The sequence below is a fragment of the Acinonyx jubatus genome, chromosome D1, assembly GCF_027475565.1.
Source record: "Acinonyx jubatus isolate Ajub_Pintada_27869175 chromosome D1, VMU_Ajub_asm_v1.0, whole genome shotgun sequence".
Taxonomy (NCBI): Eukaryota; Metazoa; Chordata; class Mammalia; order Carnivora; family Felidae; genus Acinonyx; species Acinonyx jubatus.
The window spans coordinates 51,910,452-51,932,601 of record NC_069390.1 but is presented as its reverse complement, the minus strand read 5'-3'; the positions used below and the strand labels follow the sequence as shown (position 1 = coordinate 51,932,601).

The 22,150-nt window shown below is 37.8% G+C and overlaps 2 protein-coding genes across 2 annotated transcripts in view; one reads left to right on the top strand and one right to left on the bottom strand.

The window, feature by feature from the left end:
• Positions 1-22,150, bottom strand: part of LOC113597075 (olfactory receptor 56A3-like) — a 118,062-nt gene that overhangs the window by 40,082 nt on the left and 55,830 nt on the right. The gene's annotated exons all lie outside the window — the stretch shown is intronic.
• On the top strand, positions 1,961-9,053 carry LOC106977814 (olfactory receptor 52E4). The gene has a single exon (XM_053203586.1). The coding sequence runs from the start codon at positions 7,328-7,330 to the stop codon at positions 8,279-8,281; it is 954 nt and encodes a 317-aa protein (XP_053059561.1). The 5' UTR covers positions 1,961-7,327; the 3' UTR covers positions 8,282-9,053.

The following is a 22,150-nucleotide window of genomic DNA, read 5'->3' as shown; positions in this document are numbered from 1 at the left end:
TGCCAGAAAATAACAGAAAGTAAACAAAAATGAATCCTGCCTTTGGTGGTGTTTTTCCTCAACATGTACTACGCATTTTCTGATTTAGAAGAGCTCTCAGAAAGTCTGGTAATATCAGGAGGGCTTTAACAGTATCACAGCATTGGGTAGGATTAAGCCTTGGAGTTCAGAGCTTGACAAGGATTAGGGGAAATAGATCACCAAAGGAGTGCCCAGAGAGTGAGGGTAAATCAGAAATACAGCAGTCATCACAAAGTATGTAACCTGTCAGCATTAGCTCAGTTCTAATTAGAATGGCATGATGTGCTTTTACCCTAACTGCTTATCAGAACTGAAGTGAAACCTTTTTTGGTGATGATAACAATACGGATGACATATAAGTATTCTGACAAGTTGTCCTTCATAAACTCAGCATTTAATAATAAAAAACCATATAACAAACACAAAAATTAACAGAACCAAAAAGCAAACAAAAAAGGAGAAAAATATTCAAAAGGGAACCAGATACTTAGATTACCAAATAACTATGATTAATTATACAAAGCAAATTGGATGGCAAGATGAAAAATTTCAGCCATGAACCAGAAACTAATAAAAATCAATTGAAGAGGAGTGACACAAGCAAGATGGTGGAATAATAGGTTTTCAGCTCATGTCTCCTTATAGAAACAAATATTTGACAGTCATCCATGAACCAAAATGCCTTTGTGGGAGCTTTGGGATCCAAGAAGAAGGTTGTAAGACCCAGGTAGAGCCCATGACTGAAAAAGGGTAGCTTTGAGAAGGCAAGCCCATACATTAATGGCAGGCCTCCTGACCATAGTCCTGGCTGCATACTGGAGGCAGCCATGTCTTCTGTGAACTTGGCTCCAGTCCCACCTGTATGTAATCCTGAATCTAGCCACTTTTGCCAAGGGACTCAGTAGAATCCATGCCCATCTCTGCCCTCTGTAACAGGTATGCCAACCTCAGACCTGATTGTGATCCCTGAAGCAGTCGCCATGGCTTGATTCCAGCCCCACTCTACCACAGACCAGGGGCAATTTTGCCTGAATAGAGACAAGCCTAGTGGCCCAATGGGAACCAGTGGGGGCTACACCCATCTGCAACCCTGCTAACAGATCTGCCAACCACGGAGCCGACTGTAGGCCAGATGATAGCCACAGACCTGGTTCCAGCGCTACTCAACCATGATCTCAGAGGTAGTCCCATCAGTCCAGTGACCCAGCAGAAGGATTTTACCTGCCAAAATCAGTCTAAAAATTGGAAGGGGTATCTGTTCTTTCAAACACACATACCAACTTAAGTTACATAGATCACAAAGAATCAGATAAACATGACACCAACAAACATAACTAATGAACTCCAATAGCTGGTCCTAAAGAAATGAAGATCTATAAACTACTTAATAAATAATTCAAAATAATCATCTTAAAGAAGCTCAGTGCACTACAGAAGATAGACAACTAAATGCAATCAGGAAAACAATACATGAACAAAATGAGAAGTCTAACAAAGGAGTAGGTACTATAAAAATGAACCAAACAGAAATTATACAGCTTAAAATATAAATACTAAACTGAAAAAATTCAACAAAGATAAAGTGCAGTCAATATATACATCAGAATATTATTTAACCTTTAAAAAGAAAAACATCCTGCCATTGAAGGAACATGGATGAAACTGAGGACATGACTCTAAAATGAAATAAGCCAGTCACATGAAGAGAAATATTGCATTATCTCAGTTTTATATGGAAAAGAAAGAAAGGAGGAAAGGAAGAAAGGAGGGAGGGGGGAGGGAGAGAGGGAGGGAGGGAGGAAAGAAGGAAGGAAGGAAGGAAGAAAAAAGGGAAAGAAAGGAAGAGAAAGAAAGAAAGAAAGAAAGAAAGAGAGAGAGAGAGAGAAAGAAAGAAAGAACGAAAGAAAGAAAGAAAGAGAAAGAAAGAAAGAAAGAAAGAGAGAGAGAAAGAAAGAAAAAAAGAAAATAGAAAGAAAGAAAGCCAAACCAACAGTGGCAGAGAGTAGAATGGTGGTTACAAGAGTCTGGGGCATGGGGGAAAAGGGAAGATTAAAAAAAAATTAGAAATAGAATGGTAGTTGCCAGAGGAAGGGGTGAAGAGTCTATGGGGAGTTATTGTTGAGTGGATAGAGAGTTTTCAGTTTTTGCAAAATGAAAAAGTTCTGGAGATAAATGGTGGTGATGGTTATAACAATAATATAAATGTATTTAACACTACTGAACTGTACACTTAAAAATGGTTGAGATACGGGCGCCTCGGTGGCTCAGTCGGTTGAACGTCCATCTTTGGCTCAGGTCATGATCTCGCAGTCTGTGAGTTCAAGCCCTGTGTCGGGCTCCGTGCTGACAGCTCAGAGCCTGGAGCCTGCTTCGGGTTCTGTGTTTCCCTTTCTCTCTGCCCCTCCCCTACTCATGCTCTGTCTCTCTCTGTCTCAGAAATAAACATTAAAAAAATTTTTTAAATGGTTGAGATAGTAAATTTTATGTTATGTGTATGCTACTACAATAAAACTCAGGGGAAAAAATGGTAAAGGTAGGAAACACAAAACCCAAGGGGAAAAATGTGTATGTTATAATAGCAGTACACATTGATATAAAAATAAGAGACTTGGAGATTGTGTTTTTCATCTTGTCATCCAATTTACTTTGTATAATAATCATATTTATTTAGGAGTCCATGTATCTGGTTCCTTTTTGAATGGTTTATACAGAAGACCATCATGGAGAACATGAGAATTGGTGGAAAGTTGAAGGAAAGTGAAAATGAGCAGTAGTTATTTTCTAAGTAGGACTCTTGATCACCTAAGAAAGAGTAATGTTTTGGAGAGTCATGAAGTAGAATTAAAGTTTACAGTTTGGTTGGGCATTTGCTGAAGTACTTTGCCAACAGTGGTGTATATACTTTATCATATAAAGCCCAACGTATATAATGGAGAAGCAGAGGGAATAAAAAGAAATCTTAAGTAGAGATTAGATAGAGTCAGGCTTGATTTGTAAAGGTAAATGTTGAAACAATGGGGAAAATGGATACCATGAGGGAGTGACCAGAGAGAGGCCAGGAATGTAAGCTTTTCATTCATCAAAAAGAGAAGCAATAAAAAGGAGAACATATCAGATCTAACCAGAATCTCTTTTGGAACACAGATATTATCTTCTCTCTCTTAACCACTCAAAATTATCTGAACTTAGAAGCCCAAAAAAAAAAAAAAAAAAAAAAGATTTTCTAATGTATTCAACTGTCCTTCAGTCTTTTCCTGTCTGTACTCAGGAAAATCCTGACCTAAGGCATGCCCTGGTACTTGAAGGTCTACCTCATCATCATCCAGGGAGGGAGACAAAGAAAGCTAAACTTTGAGCTCTAGCTAGATTCTGTTTTCTCAGGAGAATGTGGAGTTTCCTTCACCTTCTGTCAAAAGAGTTAAAACACATGAAAGCCCCTCTTCAAAGACTTTATCTGTTTAAAATTAGTTATAGGTTGTAAGGAGAATTTTTCTGAGTTGGAAGAAAGTTGATACTATTATCTACAGGGATGAACACTGTCAAAAAATAGACTGTTGGTACAGGGTCTAATGTGTCTATTTTAGGGGTCTCATCTTTTGAAATCATGGTCATAACACCAGACTGCATCAGGATTCACACATTTATATTAAACAAAGCAGAAGAGTCACTAATAGCTGTTTCCTAAGAAGTCACACTCTGAAGACTTAATGACTTAAACTTAATTATTTTCATGACATCATCCCCCAGAAAGACTCCCCCCACCCCTTCAGGTTATTTCGTTTCCTAACAGCTCATGAGACATAATCTCCCCTGACCTAGAAGTTACATCTGATCTGGTGATTTGTTTCTGCAGATGGTAGAGAGGAACAAATAGTTAGATGGGCTTAATGACCCATCAGCCCAAGTTTATGTGCCCAGAGGACTCTGAAGTCTAAGCTCAGGGATCCTGGGACATGCTTAAACTTAGGGATGTTTTCACTCATTATAAAGATTTTCTCCATGTGACAGGATGGACTTAGGACCTGGAGGCTTGAAGGGGCTCCAATCACCATGTGTAAGCACCTAGGCTTATGCTGTGGTATTGGTTCAAGTGAGGGCTGACAGAGGAAATATTAGAAAGGTAAGGCTACATAGACAGGGGAGATGAGACACGATAGTGAGGAAGAGAAGAGGTAAATGAGGATAGAAGGGGACAATAGTCTCTTCTCTGCTCAGGAGTTATCCAAACCCCATTATCCATTCTCTTCACAAAAGAACACAACAGAGCACATGGGACTGGAAAAGACATTCAGCAGGTGAGCACAGAGATATGCCAACAGGCAATATGCAGAAATTCTCTCTCCTCTCTGTCTCCCTCTCTCTCTCTTCCACACATACGCGCATGCGTACACACACACACACACACACACACACACACACACACACACCTCACATAGTATACTCCTCACCGCTAGAAAGCCACAAATAGTTTTCAGTAGCATAACCACATATATTGTCTCTAAAGAAGATTGCTTTGACTAGCAAATTGTTGGCAGGGAAGCAGACCCAGCAACTAGGCTTGCTGTGATTCATCTGAGGCAGAAGAAGGCTACTGCAGGTCACTGTCATATGTTTGAGGCTAGATGTAGAAGTGTGACTGATGTCATATCCAAATAAAATGATGTAGGTATTATACATTTGGTCTGCCCTATAATCTTATTTGTTTTCTCCTGCATAATCCTGGTTTAGAGGTTCTCAATTCTACATTGCCCCCCTTCCCCCACCATGCACCTACTACTTTATGGAAATATATCCAAGCCTTTTTAATGGAGCCCAGTACATCTGCTAGTTTAGTCATATCCAGTGTCCCCCTCTAGTTTTCTGTGTCATAGCCTATTCATGACAGTGCCTGAAAGAAGTTACTCTCATCAATTGGTTGATCCCACCCAGCTTGAGAAATCTGTAGAATGAGAGAGAACACAGTTTACTTTCCAACTGAACTGTATTAGTTTATGTGTGAATCCATAGAATTCTAGAAATAAATCTAAATGTGAAGCTCTACACTTCTCATTCACTTTGCAATATTGTGGGTCATCCCTCTTTCCCTGCCTCCTTCATCTTACCCTATAGTCACCATGAATTATTTGTAAGTAATAAAATCTTTATAATCAAGTAAGTTATTTGTGCTATTAGGTGACAATCTTAGCTATTTAGAATTAAAATAAAAATAAAATTTGGGGAAGGACTAATAGTTTAAATAAGTACCACTTATTGAATATATCCTAAGAGCTAGTCCTTTACATGCATCGGTCATATTTGTGCTTAAAACAAGTCACATGGATAGAATTTATTAACTCAATTTTACAGAAAAAAAACTGATGTAGAAATTAAAGGAATTTGTTCAAGGATTCCCATTAGTATGGCATAGCAAGATTTCAAGGCATGTTTGAATGAATTCAAAGTCTGTATAAATCATCTATAATATTCTAGTATAAGAGTCAAAGGAAAAAGAGCCAGTGGGGTAAAAAAAAAAACACAACTTCAATAAATTGAGAGTTGGTGGGCACTAAAAGGGAAAGATCTCTAACTATTATCAATTAAACTTTTAAAATGGACTCTGGGCTTTTTGTCCATGTGCACATCTAGAAAAAGATGAAATTACTACCTTGCCTTCCAGGAATAATCCTTGAGCTTATTGGCCCACACTATCTGCCACTATTTGTGGCACACAACTGCAGCAGAAATAAGGCAACTTTCTGACCAAAATTGTGAGAGGGTGGGTGTCCTACTGAATTTGAGGTATATTATCAAAAAGAGCTCCCTCTGCTTCTCCCCTGGAAAGCTCCCCCCTCAGCCAGTAAAGTATCATTGAAAAACAGCAGCCCTGAAGATGGGGCTGACTCTGGACTGTGAATCTCATGATGTGTCATCCTACTTACTTCCTCAGACTTTCCTAAGTCCCACCAGCCATTGCCCACTGATTTCTCAGCCTTGCATACTCCTGTCAACAATGGCAAACATTGTTTTCTCCATATATATGAGTAATTTTCTCTCTAGCTTCTTTGGGGGCAAGAGACGTTCCTCTTTCTCAAGCAGAGCAGGTGACTATCAATTCCCTTGCCTGGGTATTACTACTCAGCAATAACTAGCTGGCAAAGTTACATGCAATCACATACATAATAAGAATCAGTTTAATAACTAACTCTCTTTTTCTCTTTCTATCTCTCACACATACACACACATAAGCGCACACTTACACAAATCCTGATTCTATTCAACAGCTAAATTCTGAAAAACTTGGAACCATACACTCCTGTGGCAGTGCTGGGAATGTTAAAATGAATATCCCCCAGTTTTTGCCCCCAGGCAGCAGCATTTCTATTAGTAACAAATAGATAAATACATAAAAAAAGTCATGTTGTATTAGATGCAGCATAATTGTACAATATACTAGTGGCACAAAGTGTTAAAACAATTTCCTTTATTCATTTCAGGGATCAGGAAAGATTCATTAACAACACTTCAGTTTTGGTGTCACTGAAATTTGTTACTTGTTTTATCTATTCATACCTGAAGCCAGGACCAACTTAAGGACAAGGTGTAATTTTCTATGTTCATTATATGTTGTAAGAAAGATGAACGTAGTTTAATTGATAAGCAAAAGGTAATTTATTGTAAGAACATTAGGGAATGGCAGAATAAACAGAGTCTGGAGGTGTGGGATAGGAAACTAAGGCATTCCATAAGATCAGAAATCATCAAAAACAACAATGGTCTCATAGGAGAGATAGATTGAGGGAAATTTAAAGAAAGACCATCTGATTGGCCACCCTTAAGTCATGTGACATATGAGATCCATTAGGTAAATCCCTACATTTATATTATATCAAAAGACAGCCAATGGTATAATTCAATCTTTCTCATTTGGACTTTGGATTCTCTAACACCAGATCGCACTTTGAGAAGTCCCGGGTATAGCAGTTTCCCAAAAGTAAAAAAGGAGCTATTTGAAAAAAAAAAATGGAAGAAAATATCAAGCAGATAAGCATACACTACTACGTGACAGACTATAAGTTCCTTCAAATAACTCACATTATTACAAAAGTTAAAGGTACACATAATATCACCCACAATTAATCTCAGAACAATAACATGTATTGAGAGTTACTCAATTACCCTCTGGAAAGAACAGAATCTCTAAAGTTTGCAATCAACCACTCCTGCTATTACCTCCAGCACACCAGTTAAGGTTCTCTTCATTTTCTATGACCTTGATAAAGAAAAGATCATAACAAGAGTGAGATACCTACGCCTCAACAGGAATTCAATGACACTTGCTGGGAGAATGACTTCCATCAATGACACCCACTTCCATCCCCCCTTGTTTCACCTGCTAGGAATCCCAGGACTGGAAACTGTACATATCTGGATTGCTTTCCCATTCTGCATTGTGTACCTGATTGCCCTTGTGGGGAACATCACCATTCTCTTTGTGATCAAGACTGAACACAGTCTCCACCAGCCCATGTTCTACTTCCTGGCCATGTTGTCTATGATCGATCTGGGTCTGTCCACGTCCACCATCCCCAAAATGCTGGGCATCTTCTGGTTCAACCAACAAGAGATCAGCTTTGGGGGCTGCCTTGCCCAGATGTTCTTTATCCACATGTTCACAGGAATGGAGACTGTTCTCCTGGTGGCCATGGCTTATGACCGCTTTGTTGCCATCTGCAACCCTCTCCAGTACACCATGATCCTCACCAATAAAACCATCAGCATCCTAGCTTCTCTTGTTGTTGGAAGAAATTTAATTCTTGTGACTCCATTCGTGTTTCTCATTCTGAGGTTGCCCTTCTGTGGGCATCACATCATCCCTCATACGTACTGTGAGCACATGGGTCTTGCCCGGTTGGCCTGTGCACCCATCAAGGTCAACATTATCTATGGGCTCATGGTGATTTCTAATATCATTGTGGATGTGATCCTGATTGCCTCCTCCTATGTGCTTATCCTTCGAGCTGTTTTCCGCCTTCCTTCTCAGGATGCCCGGCTAAAGGCTCTCAATACCTGTGGTTCTCATGTCTGTGTCATGCTGTGCTTTTACACGCCAGCTTTTTTTTCTTTTATGACACACCGTTTTGGCAGAAACATTCCCCGCTATATCCACATTCTTCTGGCTAATCTTTATGTGGTTGTCCCACCGGCCCTTAATCCGGTCATCTATGGAGTCAGGACCAAACACATCCGAGAGAGAGTTGTGAAGATATTTGTACAGAAATAATAGTTCAGTGTCAACATTTGGAAAATATATCCACATACCACCCACATTTTAATAATCTGAGCTCTGCTTCAAATTTCCTATTAGAGTAGATAGCAGTAGCCAGATTTTTATTTTTTATTGGAATTCGTTTAAAGTTGACAGGTAACTTTGCTGTCTGCTCTACCCACCCACCCCATGTAACTGGACGAAGGGAAAGCACTGATGGGAAAAGAAGATGTCCTGGAGGCAGCAGTGGTTTGGGAGTAGAATGGCTGGTGGGAAAAGATGAGAACACTCCCCATTTTTCCATGTGTCTTCTCTTTAGGTACGTTTAGACCCTGAAGGAACACTGATTCAACAATCTCACTTTGTAGATGAGGAAAATAAGGTATAAGCCATGGCTTGGTGACAGTGTCTAAATTAGTGCATCTGTTCCACAGATTTATATTCTGTATATTAATCCTCAAGTTTTGCCTTCCTTCTCTAGAGTCATTACTCATTTTCATTTTAATGGTTCCCCTGTCTTGTTCTTACTGTCATTTTTGTTCCCTTTCTTCTTTCTAATCTAATTCTTCCCATTTCCCTCTCTTCCTCCTTCTCTCCCTCCTTCCTCCCTCCTCTCCCTCCTCCCTTCTCTCCTTCTCTTTTTATCTCTCTCTATCTCTATCTCTTTTTTACTGTTTCTCCAATAAACCAAGTATCTGTGAATTGAAGAATATGGGAGAATACAGTTCAGACATTAAAGATATATGACATTATTTCCTCACTTACAGCAAAGTCATTTTAGATGTGAATAATTGTATGTGTTCTATGTCTACTTCTAACTGAATTCTACCTAAAATTTTCCTTCTTTGCTACACCATTTACCTTCATATATACAAGATTCCAGAAAATTTGGAAAAGGAAATCAGCATCCTCCTATGGTTTAAGCACAAAATCAGTCTTGATAGCAAATTCAGAATAATCTCAGTATAATTTATTAATAATGCAGATTTCCAATATGTAGTACCATTTTCCAAACTCCAGTTATAGGTGAAGAATGTAGTTTGCTATAAACTAGATGAAAGGATCACTGAACTTTAATTTGTGACTGACTAGGGCTCTTTTTTAAAAAAAAAATCAGAAATCTTCATCATATCTTCTGTTTCAGAACCACACTCTCATTTTGCATGATGGTAAGCAAAATACTCAAAAGCACACCAGAGTGGAATATCAGAAAATGAGGATAGATATAGCTAAGAGTACAAGCAAAGCAACAATACCTGTTGCTTTTTCTGTAAATCTGGTTGCAATTTCTGTAAATCTGGGCAATTTAGGTGAATCTGAGCAGCTCTTGGTCTGAAGTTTTATACTGGCAAAGCAAAATTCTTGGGTCCTATAGCACCTTGTGAAATACCCTTACTCCTGTGAGCATGAAAAAGTTTGCTTGTTTGTTTTTTTCAGCCTCTGTCTCTTAGTCCTAAAATCTAATGGACAAAATATTTTGAAGTTGGGAAGACATTAAAATTCACCTGATCTTTCCCATTTATTTTATATTTCTCCTTTATTTTACAAGTAAGAAAACCAAGGTCCAAATAAAGGCAGGAACTTGTGTGCATAAAGTGTATGCATATTTAGCAGCATTTTGATTATAACAAGAGTAGATAACTCATATAAATCATATAGATCACTCATACAAATCATATAAATCCACAAACTCTTAGCTCTTGTAAAACATTTAGGTTGAAAATATTTTATGTATGTACATGAGGCTCAACCACTGGTCCCATATGGAGATATCTAGGAAAGTGGGAGGGAGAGCGAGTATCCTAGGATTGGTGTTGGTGATGACAGAAAGGAGACTACAGAAAGCCTAAGTACAGGAACAAGCAGAAGAATAACAGAGTGAAACTGGTACAGTCCTCACCAGCGTGGTCCATCAGTGGTGAGTGGTAAAGATTGGCCAACTCCCTGGTCATCCATATCTATACCACATATAAACATACTAAAGACAGGGTTTATTCTGCAGTCAATGATATGAAGCAGTCTATGGCATGTATACAGACTGCTGGTTAAATCTATATATGATAGTGGTAAAATTCAATGTAAAAGTAATAGTGTACATAATGTGGAATGGGATTCATTATAATGCTGGTCCTGAGATGGACCATGAGCAAACTGCTTAGACCTGGTTGAGTCCCTGTCCTAGGTTCCCTTCCCAGGGTACCTCTGTGCTTTGGAGTAGCTTCCTCAAAATTTTCTAAGTTTGTTTCTGGTACATGGGACTGGTTGGGGACAGCACTGCTGTCTGACAGGGTGCCCTGAGCCTAGATCCGGCTGAGCACATCAGCCCAGTCCTCAATTCTCCTCTTTAGAGAACTCTGTGACTCTTTTTCTTGTACCCACCAGCTTGGAAAATCAGTCATTTGACTGAAGACGCTTTGTGACCCGTATATATGGGGTATTCCTGAGATCTCATGGCTAGGACCTGGGTTCAGTAGAGCGGCTTGGTGAGCAGATAAGATTTTCTGGACAGCGAAGTTTCTCTTTCATGGAATTCCAGAAGATGAAGCCATCACAATAGTGCTGACATGCTGATTGGAGGTGACCCTAACTCATCACTTCCTGCAGACATAGGAGGAGCTCAGGGCTCTGATTTAACCATTGGTCCTCTTCTGAACCTTGGGCTTGAGTTATGTGTTAGAGCTGTTCACTGACTCCCACCCATCTATGTTCAAACTTAGTGCTGCCTCCTAGCTACAACATCCAAGGGTGGCAGTGGGAGCAGCATATATCCTCTATCTCACTGCCTCCTCTACCATAGCATTGGTACCCAGAATGATTATCCCAACCCTTCCATAGGCTCCATACTACTCACCAGGTGTTCCTCCAGAAATGGTTGCATTTACCACTCCAGAGTCTTTTGAGAACACTGTTCTGCAATATCATTAGGTACTTTCAATCTATGTCCTATTTTATCTCCAATTGATATGATGACATGCTTTCTTGAGCCAATGTTAAGTAATGTCAGATGAGGTAGGGGCATTCCTTGTATGAATGGGAAGGTTCTCACTCTACCCACATGCCTCACCTATACTCCAAGCTGGTGACACTGCATAAAAGGGAGCAATGCAATCAGAACTGAAAAAGATCACTTTCTAGATATACAGTGATTAGGGACTAAATATTTCAGGTGGCTAAAAGATGTGTTTTTCTAAATTAATGTTATAAAATTCAAAAAAATAAATTTAACATGAACAGAAAAAAACTATCATGCACATTTTCCTGAATGATCTGGTTAAGCCTGACATTTATGGTCATCACCAATGAAGGACAAGACAAACCTTTGAGAGATCATTAGAAGCTGCTATTCATAAGTAGTACAGTGAGTGATGCAGCATCTTAAGTAATGGTGCAATTAGTATTAAATAATTAGAATTGGAAATGCCAGAAGCAAGACAATCTATATTGTTTTGAAGAGCCATGGCATTGTAAGTAATAACAGTGTTAGTACCTTACCTTGTGTCAGGAGAAATTAAATGGTCAGAATTGGTCTGTTTGACAGTTTAAAAAACATGAATAGAAAGTTAATGTAAGGGAATAGAAAGAAGAAATTATCTGGAAACTATAAAGGATCTCCATGTGCAGTGATTGAACAACCAAGAATATATATATTTTCTACCCATTATCCTAAATCTTCATTAATAAATTATTATATATCACATATGTACATGAATTTTATAATAAATTTATAGTCAAATTGTTAATATATTCAGGAGCCTTACAAAAATATTTGTCCAGGCACTCCACACAGTGTAGGGCAAGTCCTGCACACATTTTTATATCTAGTCTTGGTTTGCCCAATTTCTAACTTCCTTTTGCACTCTTGTGATGGGTGTCAAAATAATAATGCGCTGGACCTGGAGCATGATCCCAATGTCTTGGGAATAATCTGTATGCAGTTTGACAATTGGTTTGTGGATGAAACTATATGTATGTGTATGAATGTACACCTGCTTATGTTTGTGTTAAATATGGCATAAATTTACTAGTGTCTGTGATTATTAAATGCATTTCCACATAGGCTTAATATTAAATATGACATAAGAAGAAAAAAATATACAAAAAATAAAAATAATTGAGGAAATGATGAAAAAATACAATAACTTCCATGTTTAATGATATTTTATCAGATTAAATGTTTCAAGACAAAGCTGTTTTCTATAAACGTCCTCTGCCCTCCCAGTCACTCCTTCTTCTTGGGAATCCTTTATGCAACACCCAGTACTTTACAGAATATAGAAGCCAGTCTAGCTCATTGAATATCAGTACTGTTTATCTTCAATACTGTTATCCACCAAGACCTTAGAAGCAGACATAACTCAATCTCACATAAAGAAGTAAACGTTCATGAAATTTAAACCAGATACAATATCTTCTCAAATCTCTTTCAAAATTGACCTACTAAGTGGTTTTTCGATCCATAGATCATGATAATTTAGTCAGAGCCTTGATATTATCCTGCTTCAAAACAAAACAAAACAAAACAAAACCAAAAACACAAAAAAAACCACAAAAGAGCTCAACCAATCAAACAAACAAACAAAAAAACCTTGTAAAAAATCCAGATGTCTGCAGACCCTTCCATTTTCCACATGCCAAGTCTTAAGAAAATTTCCAACAGTTTTCCCAAGTGGTTTCATGATTTTTACACCTGTACCAACAAATATGAGGGCTCCAAGCACTACATTCTCACCATTTGGTCTTTTTGGTCTTTTGAATTTTAGCTACTCTAGTGAACGAAAATCAGTATATCATTATAGCTTCAATTTCCATTTTTCCCATGGCAAATAATGTTGTTCATATGTTAGCAGAAACCATTTTTTCAATCTTTTGTGAAATGTGTTAGTCCTTTCCAAGAACTACAAAATAAACTACTTTGAGAAATATTTCAGTGTAGTTCAAAAGTCTTTTAGAAATTGGTGTTCAAATGAAAAATTGCTTATGTTAAAAGTAAAATAAGACCAGTAAAATTATATATAGCATATGTAATATGAAATATCATATATTACATATGGTATATTATATAAAATATAATTAAGTTTAAATAGAGGAATCTTCAGGAAAAGATAGGGCTGCCTGTTGGCTATATTAATCAGAGTTTTGGAAAAAGCGGTTGGCAAACACAAGCCAGGCCCCTTATATTACAACAAACTATTGGCACAAGGAATGATAAGGATAGTGCAGGTGAGGATATGTACAACTTCTTGGCCTGAAGACAAGAAGTTGTTCTTGGAACTCAGAGACTCAGAGAGCATTATGAAAAAGGCTGCCTGATAGGAGCTGAGATTTGTTTTGAAGGACTCACCCAACCCATGATGACCTTCATGTCACCTGCAAGGAGAGAGCAGGTTGAAACCAGAATATCCTGACTTTACTTGTGTCCTATCCTCTGATGGCACTTTCTATTTTTTGAACCCAACCAGATGCCAAAGGACAAGGGAGGATATGGATGTGGTGCATACTTGTGAGTACTCTAGGATACAGAATATGGAGTGCTCCTGGAGCAGCAAAGAGAAGATATCCAGCACATTGGCCCACAAAAATGAAAAGCTGGAGGAAAATTCTGAACAAAATCTTCAAAGCCTGCATTCATATATATTTCCCTTTCAATTACTACTCTATATTCGTTTTTCAGGATTATATGTGTGTTATCAGATATTGTCTCTTTCTATTTCTTTTCAAATTTTTATTTAAAATATAGTGCACATACAGTGCACATACTACTGGTTTCAGAAATAGAATTCAGTGATTCATCATTTACATACAACACCCAGTGTTCATCATAACAAGTGTCCTCCCAAATACCTGTCACATCACCCATCTAGACACCCCCAGCCACCTCCCTCCATCAACCCTCAGTTTGTCCTCCATCATTAAGAGTCTCTCATGGTTTGTTTACCCTCTCTTTTTTCCCCCTACCCTATGTTCATCTGTTTTGTTTCTTAAGTTACATATATGTGTGAAATCATAAGATATTTTTCTTTTTCTGACTTATTTCACATAATACATCTAGCTCCATTCACATCGTTGCAAATAGCAAGATTTCATTCTTTTGATCACTGAGTAATATTCCATTGTGTGTGTATATACAGAATAGAATACTGTGATTGATGTGTGTGTGTATATATACCACATCTTCTTTATCCATTTATCAGTTGATAGACATTTGGGCTCTTTCCATAATTTGGCTACTGTTGATAGTGGTGCTATAAACAACAGGGTGCATGTGCCCCTTCAAATCAGCACTTTTATATCTTTTGGATAAATACCTAGTAGTGTAATTGCTGGGTCCTAGGGTAGTTCTATTTTTAACTTTCTGAGGAAACTTCATACTGTTTTACAGAGTGGCTGCCCCAGTTTGCATTCCCACCAACAGTGCAAAAGTGTTCCCCTTTATCCATATCCTTGCCAACATCTTGTTTCCTGAGTTGTTAATATTAGCCATTCTGACAGGTGCAAGGTGGTGTCTCATTGTAGTTTTGACTTGTATTTTCCTGATGATGAGTGATTTTGAGCATCTTTTCATATGTCTGTTAGCCATCTGAATGCCTTTTATTTTTTTGTTGTCTGATTGTTGAGGCTAAGACTTCTATGCTAAATAGTAATGGTGAGAGTGGACATTCCTGTCTTTTTCCTGGCCATATAGTAAAGGCTCTTAGTTTTTCCTCATTGAGGATGGCATTAGCTGTGAGTCTTTCATATATGGCCTTTACAATGTTGAGGTATGTTCCATCTACCCCTACTTTGTTGAGGGTTTTTATCAAGAATGGATGCTATATTTCATCAAATGCTTTTTTTGCATCTATTTACAAGACCATATGGTACTTATCCTTTCTTTTATTAATGTGGTGTATCACTTTGATTGGTTTGTGAATATTGACTCATCCCCGAAGCCCAGGAATAAATTCCACTTGATCATGGTGAATAATTCTTTTAATATACTGTTGAATTTGATTTGCTGATACTCTCTCTTATTGTTCTCAGGGTTCCCTTAGAAGAGATTTAAATTTCCTTTTATGCTTTTAGCAAGACCAAGAGTTATGCAAAATAATGCTGATTTAAAAGAAAAAATCATGTGGCCTAATACACTTTGAAATCAAATATGGTATGTTTACCTGAAGGGTTAAAATTAAAAAAAAAAAAAGAAGGAATGAAATAATCATGTAATTGCCACCCATGTTCTATGTTTGTGTTCCTAGGTATTCCCATATAATTTCAGTACCACAGTGAAATTTAAAATGTAGGTAGGAGGCGTTAAGCCTCTGACTGGCTAGTGAGCTGGGACCTGTTTGAGGACAGTACTTGATGGAGGATGCAGATTGCTTATCATCTGTAACTAGAAGGTATTTCTGACCAGGAAACATAGAGCTCTACCTCAAGGATATGGAAATTTTCTGTCCCATACTCCAGGCCCAGGGACATGGCCCATTGTGAGAGGCCCTTCTCAGGGGACTAGGCTCTTATATAACTCCTTGGCCCTGGCTATTGAGACTCAGTCACACGCAGCTTGCAGTCTGTGACATCCAGACTGCAATGACTTCTCAGATGCTGGGCAGAGGTAGGTGAGTCAGCTCCTGTATATGCTGGAAGAGGATTCACAATGGCAGTAACAAAAGTGTTCGTGTGATGAGGGAGGTCTGCTGGCTCAGCCAGAGTCTCTGTAGCTGGGGCCATCTCCAAGTGGTGCAGCAAGAGAGAGAAGTTGTGGTGAGAACAACATGGATTCTTAGCTACACATCAGTCATTCCCACAGAATGACACTGAAAAACACTCACTAATAAATAATAAATAATAAACTGGTATCAACAAACCCAGGATCCCTATATGTATATACAAACATATAACAAAGAATGTCATATTCAAACATGAAGGAAACTACCAATGGTAACTCTCATTAGCTGGCCCAAATGAAATCTTTCCTTCCCTGCATCCTTCTATATTGTCATCTCAGAAGCGAATCTCTTAACACTGGGCACAGCTATCCTAGTGAGAGAAGGCTACAGCATATCTAAGAAAGGGGAACAGATAGGTTGAAAGATGGAAAGCCTGGGAACCTGCTACAGAGGTTATTTAATTCTGCTGCAAAGAATGGAAGCCAGTCTAGTAGAAGTCCAATAGTTTACCAGAAATTTGAATGTCTGAAAGGAAAGAGAAAGGTTCAGAAAAGGAGAAGAAGAGAGAGCCCCAGAGAGTTATGTGAAGATAAACTTAGGAAATATACATGGAAGTGCTTATTACACAGAAAAAAATCAGTAAATGGGGAAGATGACTATGTAAGTAATCATAATGGTTACAATAGAGGCAATGATCTAAACAGACAATAATTTTTGCCAGTTATGAAAAGCTTATTGACTGGGGACATTGTGAACCTATAGTATATTTAGAATACCAAAGCACCTTTTGGGAAGTTTCCCTATAAAGACTGGTAAATAATGGAAGGATAACTATGACAGTAGAAAGCAAAATACTGGAATTAGTCGAATATAAGATCGATGAAATTGGAGACTTCAAATGCATCCCTGCTGCATGCCCACATTTGGAATAATACTTGGCAAATAGTAAGCACTCTATAAATATTCACCAAATGAATTAAAAGATTCATAACTGAGAACTTCTATAATAGATTAAGGCAGAGGGTGGTAGTAATGGTAAGTTTGCAGATGATAATAAGTACAGAAGGTGAAAAAGTTATTGGGAGAAGTTATTAGAACATGTAACAATCTATAAGATTTTAGAGCCTTGATACATGAGCTTAATCTTTTATTGCAAGAATAATATAACAAACCCAGCCAAGTGAAATAACCTCCACTCCCCTGCTCACCCTAAGTTCCACCATGAGAAGTGAACAGAGGACGTCTCAAACTGTTTATGAGCCCTCAATCCCTCTCCCCTGGTTCTGCACAGAGTCCCTTGCTCCTTTCTCTTAGGATGTGAATCACGGCTTCTCAATCACATTTTATTAACAGGATTATATCGATTAGATATATGTTTTTCAAAAGAAAAAAATATTGAGGGCCATTGGTGAAGAGGGATAAATTATAGAAAAAGTTAAGATAAAATATTATGGAAGTCTTAATTTACTCAGTTATTGTAAACAGGAAGAAAAGTTAAATTTGACAGCTACTTCTGAAGACTAACCCTATTAAATTGTTATAAAGTTGACCTACTGCAATCCTTCTCCATCACTAATAGCATGGTACAGGATAACATCGTCTCCAACCTGGATGTTTGTGATAAGTTTCTAACTGATCTGATTACAAATGTACTTCTTGCCCTGAATACATTTTGACAGTGAACCAGAGTGATTTTTTTGAAATGTAAATTGCATCATGTTACACTGTACCTTATAATCTTACAGTGTCTTCTCATTGCTTCTAGTATGAAGAGAAAATTCCTTAAAATTAACCATACGTACCTACGCAATCCCATCCCTCAGTTTTTGCACTTCCTGTTCCCATTAACTAGAACTATTCTTGTCCACTCATTCCTCTCTTCCACTTACTGTTACTGGACTCTTATCTTTCAGCTATCAATTTAGTTAACACTTCTTCAGGAAAGCATTCCCCATGAACTCTGGTCAGGTTAAATGAGCTTTAGTATACAGTGACTCTTCTTTGTAGCCCAGTTGTTACTTTACACTATTTAAATGTATTTGGTTAAAGTTGGTCTCTCTCACTAGACTAAATGATCCTGAGAAGAAGGCCTGGATTTGATTGAATTTGCCCACACAGTACTTTAAACACTAAGACTAGGCACCTAGTGGTTGCCCAATTACAGTTAACTGTGTTTAAATGGAGAATTTCCAGGGTTTAATGCCTGTTTGGATGTGAAGTATGAAGGAATATAGAGTAGAGAAAAGTATAGATGATGTCTCCAAGGTTTCTTGCCTGGGATACTGTGTATATAACACCATCAACTAAAATTCAGGAAAATGGAGAAATGGTTTCAGAGTAAAGATGATCAACCTACTACAGAACTTGGTGGATAAGATGTGCCTTAGTTATAATCGAAGCAGACATTCTGTAAAAGTATTTGGAGATGTATAGTGAACTGTGAAAGAAATATTCTAGAAACATATTTTGAGAAGCACCAGAGAAAAAATGTAGTGCTTACAGTTAGGAAAGTGAATGGAATCATTCTCAGGAGGCACCTGGGTGAGTAGAGACTGCAGACAAGGACAGAACACTACTTAAAAGAAAGATAAAGGAAGACAAGAGTAAGCACATTTCAAAAAGTATTCTGAGAGTTAGATGAAAAACACAAAGAAATGTTTTAAAAGCCAAGAGAGACTTCTTGAAGAAGATCTCATGGAGATGAGGACATTAATAGATGACGAATTTACCATTCCCTGGTTGTAGGCATGCCACAGCCAGTTATCTTTAGTTATTTCTAGTCTCCAGGTAACAGGAAAGCTGGAGTTATAATGACTGTGTGAGATTCAGTCTGAAGCCCAGAAAAAAAACAAAATCAGAGCATGTATTCTCAAGTGACAGTTACTTAGAGTGAACTTAGATCTATAAGCTTTTCTGTAGTACATTAAAGTGTGTGTGTGTGTGTGTGTGTGTGTGTGTGCGCGCACGCGCATGTGCCTGCATTGGAAGTGGGGATTAGGTCTGATGCATCTCAGAAAGGTTGTTTTATTGAACTAGGAATAAACATGAATTTTATTCAAAGCCACAGAGCGTAGCAAATTAATGTTTTGCCCCAACCATAGAGTTACAGAGAATATTTGCAAGTAGAGAAAGAAGACAGAGTGAGATGTGAGGTTTAAATGAAGAAAAATAAATAAGGAAAGAATGTTTCCCAAGACTAAAGGATAAGATAAGGCCAAGGGAGAACAGAGACGCAATGCCATCTGTAGCATGTACTATCGTATCTCTCCCAAATCTGCTTTTTAGGACCTACCCATCTATCCCTCGGCTGCTGGGGATATCAGATTCTGAGAGCTCACATCTGCACCCCGCCCTGGAAGGAACTACCTCATCCAAAGTTGTGCCCCATCACACAGGGTGGCCCATGGTCAATGACTAGATACCACGGGAATACAAATAACTGGCTTCCTTGCCTCATTGTGGGATAATTTAGAAGGGCTATTCCAGCTCCAAAGCTTCCCATTTTATCATGGGAGGTATCAGATGCAACCTCACAAAAGGTTAGTTTCTCCTTTGAACAGATCCTACCTTATTCACATTTTCACAAGTATGTTTCCCCAGAAAACTCAAAATTCCTTCTGCACACCGTTCTATATCCCAGTTCTGTTCCTATGGAATTTAATCTAAGACACTGTATATAACAGGAAAGATTGTTATTTCTACTCTATTTTCATTTGTTAATTATTGCTTGCAACTAATTAATGACCACAGCCTGTCACTGTATAAAGTATCATGATATCATGGAGATAAATCTGACACTGGCTTTGATGCCAAGGAAATTATACCCTAGTGGTAGATGTCTACCAGTTTCTCAAGCTGGAATGAGCATCAGAATCACCTGCTGGGTTTATTCGCAGATTATTGGACCTCACCCCCAGAGTTACTGGTTAGGTGGATTTGGAATATTGTCTAAGAATTTGCATTTATAACAAATTACCACATGATGCTGATACTCCTGGACTAGGGACACACTTTGAGGACCAGTGATAACTAACATAACAGAGAGATAGACAGACTTCTGGAAAAAAATAACAAAAAGTATAAATAATCCTGAAATAAGTCAATTAGGGAAGGCACTGTGGATGGTATATCATTAAATCTGGGCTAAGAACTATTTTGTTGATTGGAGCTTGTAGAGAAGATTTCCTCATTGGAAGAAATAAGAAGACATGAAGAAGAAAGTATTCAGAAAGTATGAAGTTCAATTTAACCGAAGTGTAGAGGTAAGACTATATAGGTGGGTCATAATTAGTGTTTAAGAGTCTTTGGTGTCATTTTATAAAGTATTGACTTTTTTTCACATAAGGCACTATTGCTGGTTTTATTCCTGTATGTCAGAGTTGGCAAACTTTCTCTATAAAGGGAGAAAGAATACATATGTTTAGCTTTGCTGGCCAGTAGTTCTTGAGCATGACTGCTCAACTCTGCCACTGTAAGGTGGAAACAGCCATAGAAAACATGCAAATTAACAAGAATGTTTGTGTTCCAAAATATCTCTATTTACAAATGCAGATGGTGGGCCAGATTTGGCTCATAGCTCAGAGAATGGAGATTTCACTTGCTTATGATAATGAATCTGATAAAAATAAAATTTTTATTTTATTGGCACATTCACTAAAAAGGAGAAGCTAGCTTACACTTTGAGTCTGGAAATGATTTTTTTCACTCACAGGAGAACCTACACAATTTTTCAGTTGTTCAGCTTAATTATGACAAGAGCATTTAAGTCATTGTGAGACAATTGGTTAATTGTGACAATGTTAGTGAATACATACAAGAAGTTTAAAACTTCAAGTGAACAATATAACTCTTCAGAGCTAACATTTTAGAAAACGTAATTCCTGTAACAAACACATGATCTTAAGGTTAGAAATAACAGCCATCAAGTTGGAAGCTGCATATCACAGAAGAACCTGTGTTTATAGTCACAGGAACCGGTGAATATATAAAATAAACTTGAACACAAACTTTGTTCCTTTTGCTAATTCTTTCCCATTGAATTCTTATTTCCACCAAATTTAGGTATTCCATATTCTGTCCTATTTCACTGACAGATTAAATCATTTAGCCCTGAAGTTTAAGTTTTGTGCCAATGAAATGTTGTCTATAGTTTCCTAGTTAATACTATTGTGATTTATTATAACCTCTATTTTTCTTTTATCTTTCAAAATGGCCATGGACGAATTAAGTATTTTAAATGGTTTTTTTAATGTTTATTTATTTTTGAGAGACAGAGAGAGACAAAGCACAACTGGCGGAGTGGCAGAGAGATAGGGAGACACAGAATCCAAAGCAGGTTTCAGGCCCTGAGCTGTCAGCAGAGCCTGACACAGGACTCAAACTCTGAATGGCAAGATTATGACCTGAGCCAAAGTGAGACAGACGCCCAACCGACCAAGCCACCCAGCAGCCCCAGGAATTAAGTATTTTAAACTAGTAATAATTATATCCCACAAGTAGGGGTGTGATTATCATATTGGTATTTATCATCGGTCCCTCTAGAAGCAGTAGATGGGAGGAAACACAAAAACTGAAAAACCAAGTAAGACAATTTGGTAATAGATCAGTTTCACAATGTTGGTCAGCCAAGGTATATTGGCGAAAATAAAAATAGAAAAATAGGGAAAAAATGAAGATAAAAACATAAATAGTATAAATTTCAAAAACAGAGCCAACAGTGCTTAATAATTAATTAGAAGAAATAATTAGGATGAATAAATTATTCATAGTTTTCAACTATTTGTTACTGAAAAGATACTACACATTAATAGAAATAAGTACATTGCATGAGAAATAATAGGGAATTCATGGCAGGAAGTGGCAAATGGAATGGAAAGAGGTGGTCTCAGGAAATATTTCTCCTTCTTCTCCTCAGTGCTGACATTTACATAGAATCTCTATGCAGGGCACAGTAGCAGCATCACGTGTCTACAACTCTGAATTCTCAGACCAGCCCACATGATCCGTGTTCTCACTCGCAATTTCCAATTTTTACAATTTGATGATTAATAGAAGCAATTATTAATTTGGATATAGTTTTTAATCCTTTCGCCTGAGCTCCATTTACCCTCTCTTTAAATGGGGACAATAGTGGTACTGATCTCAGACCTGTTTTAACCTTTATGCATAATAATACTTGCAAAGTACTGAGCAAGTACTTGGTGCATAATGTAGAGCTAGACTTTTTCATCATAAC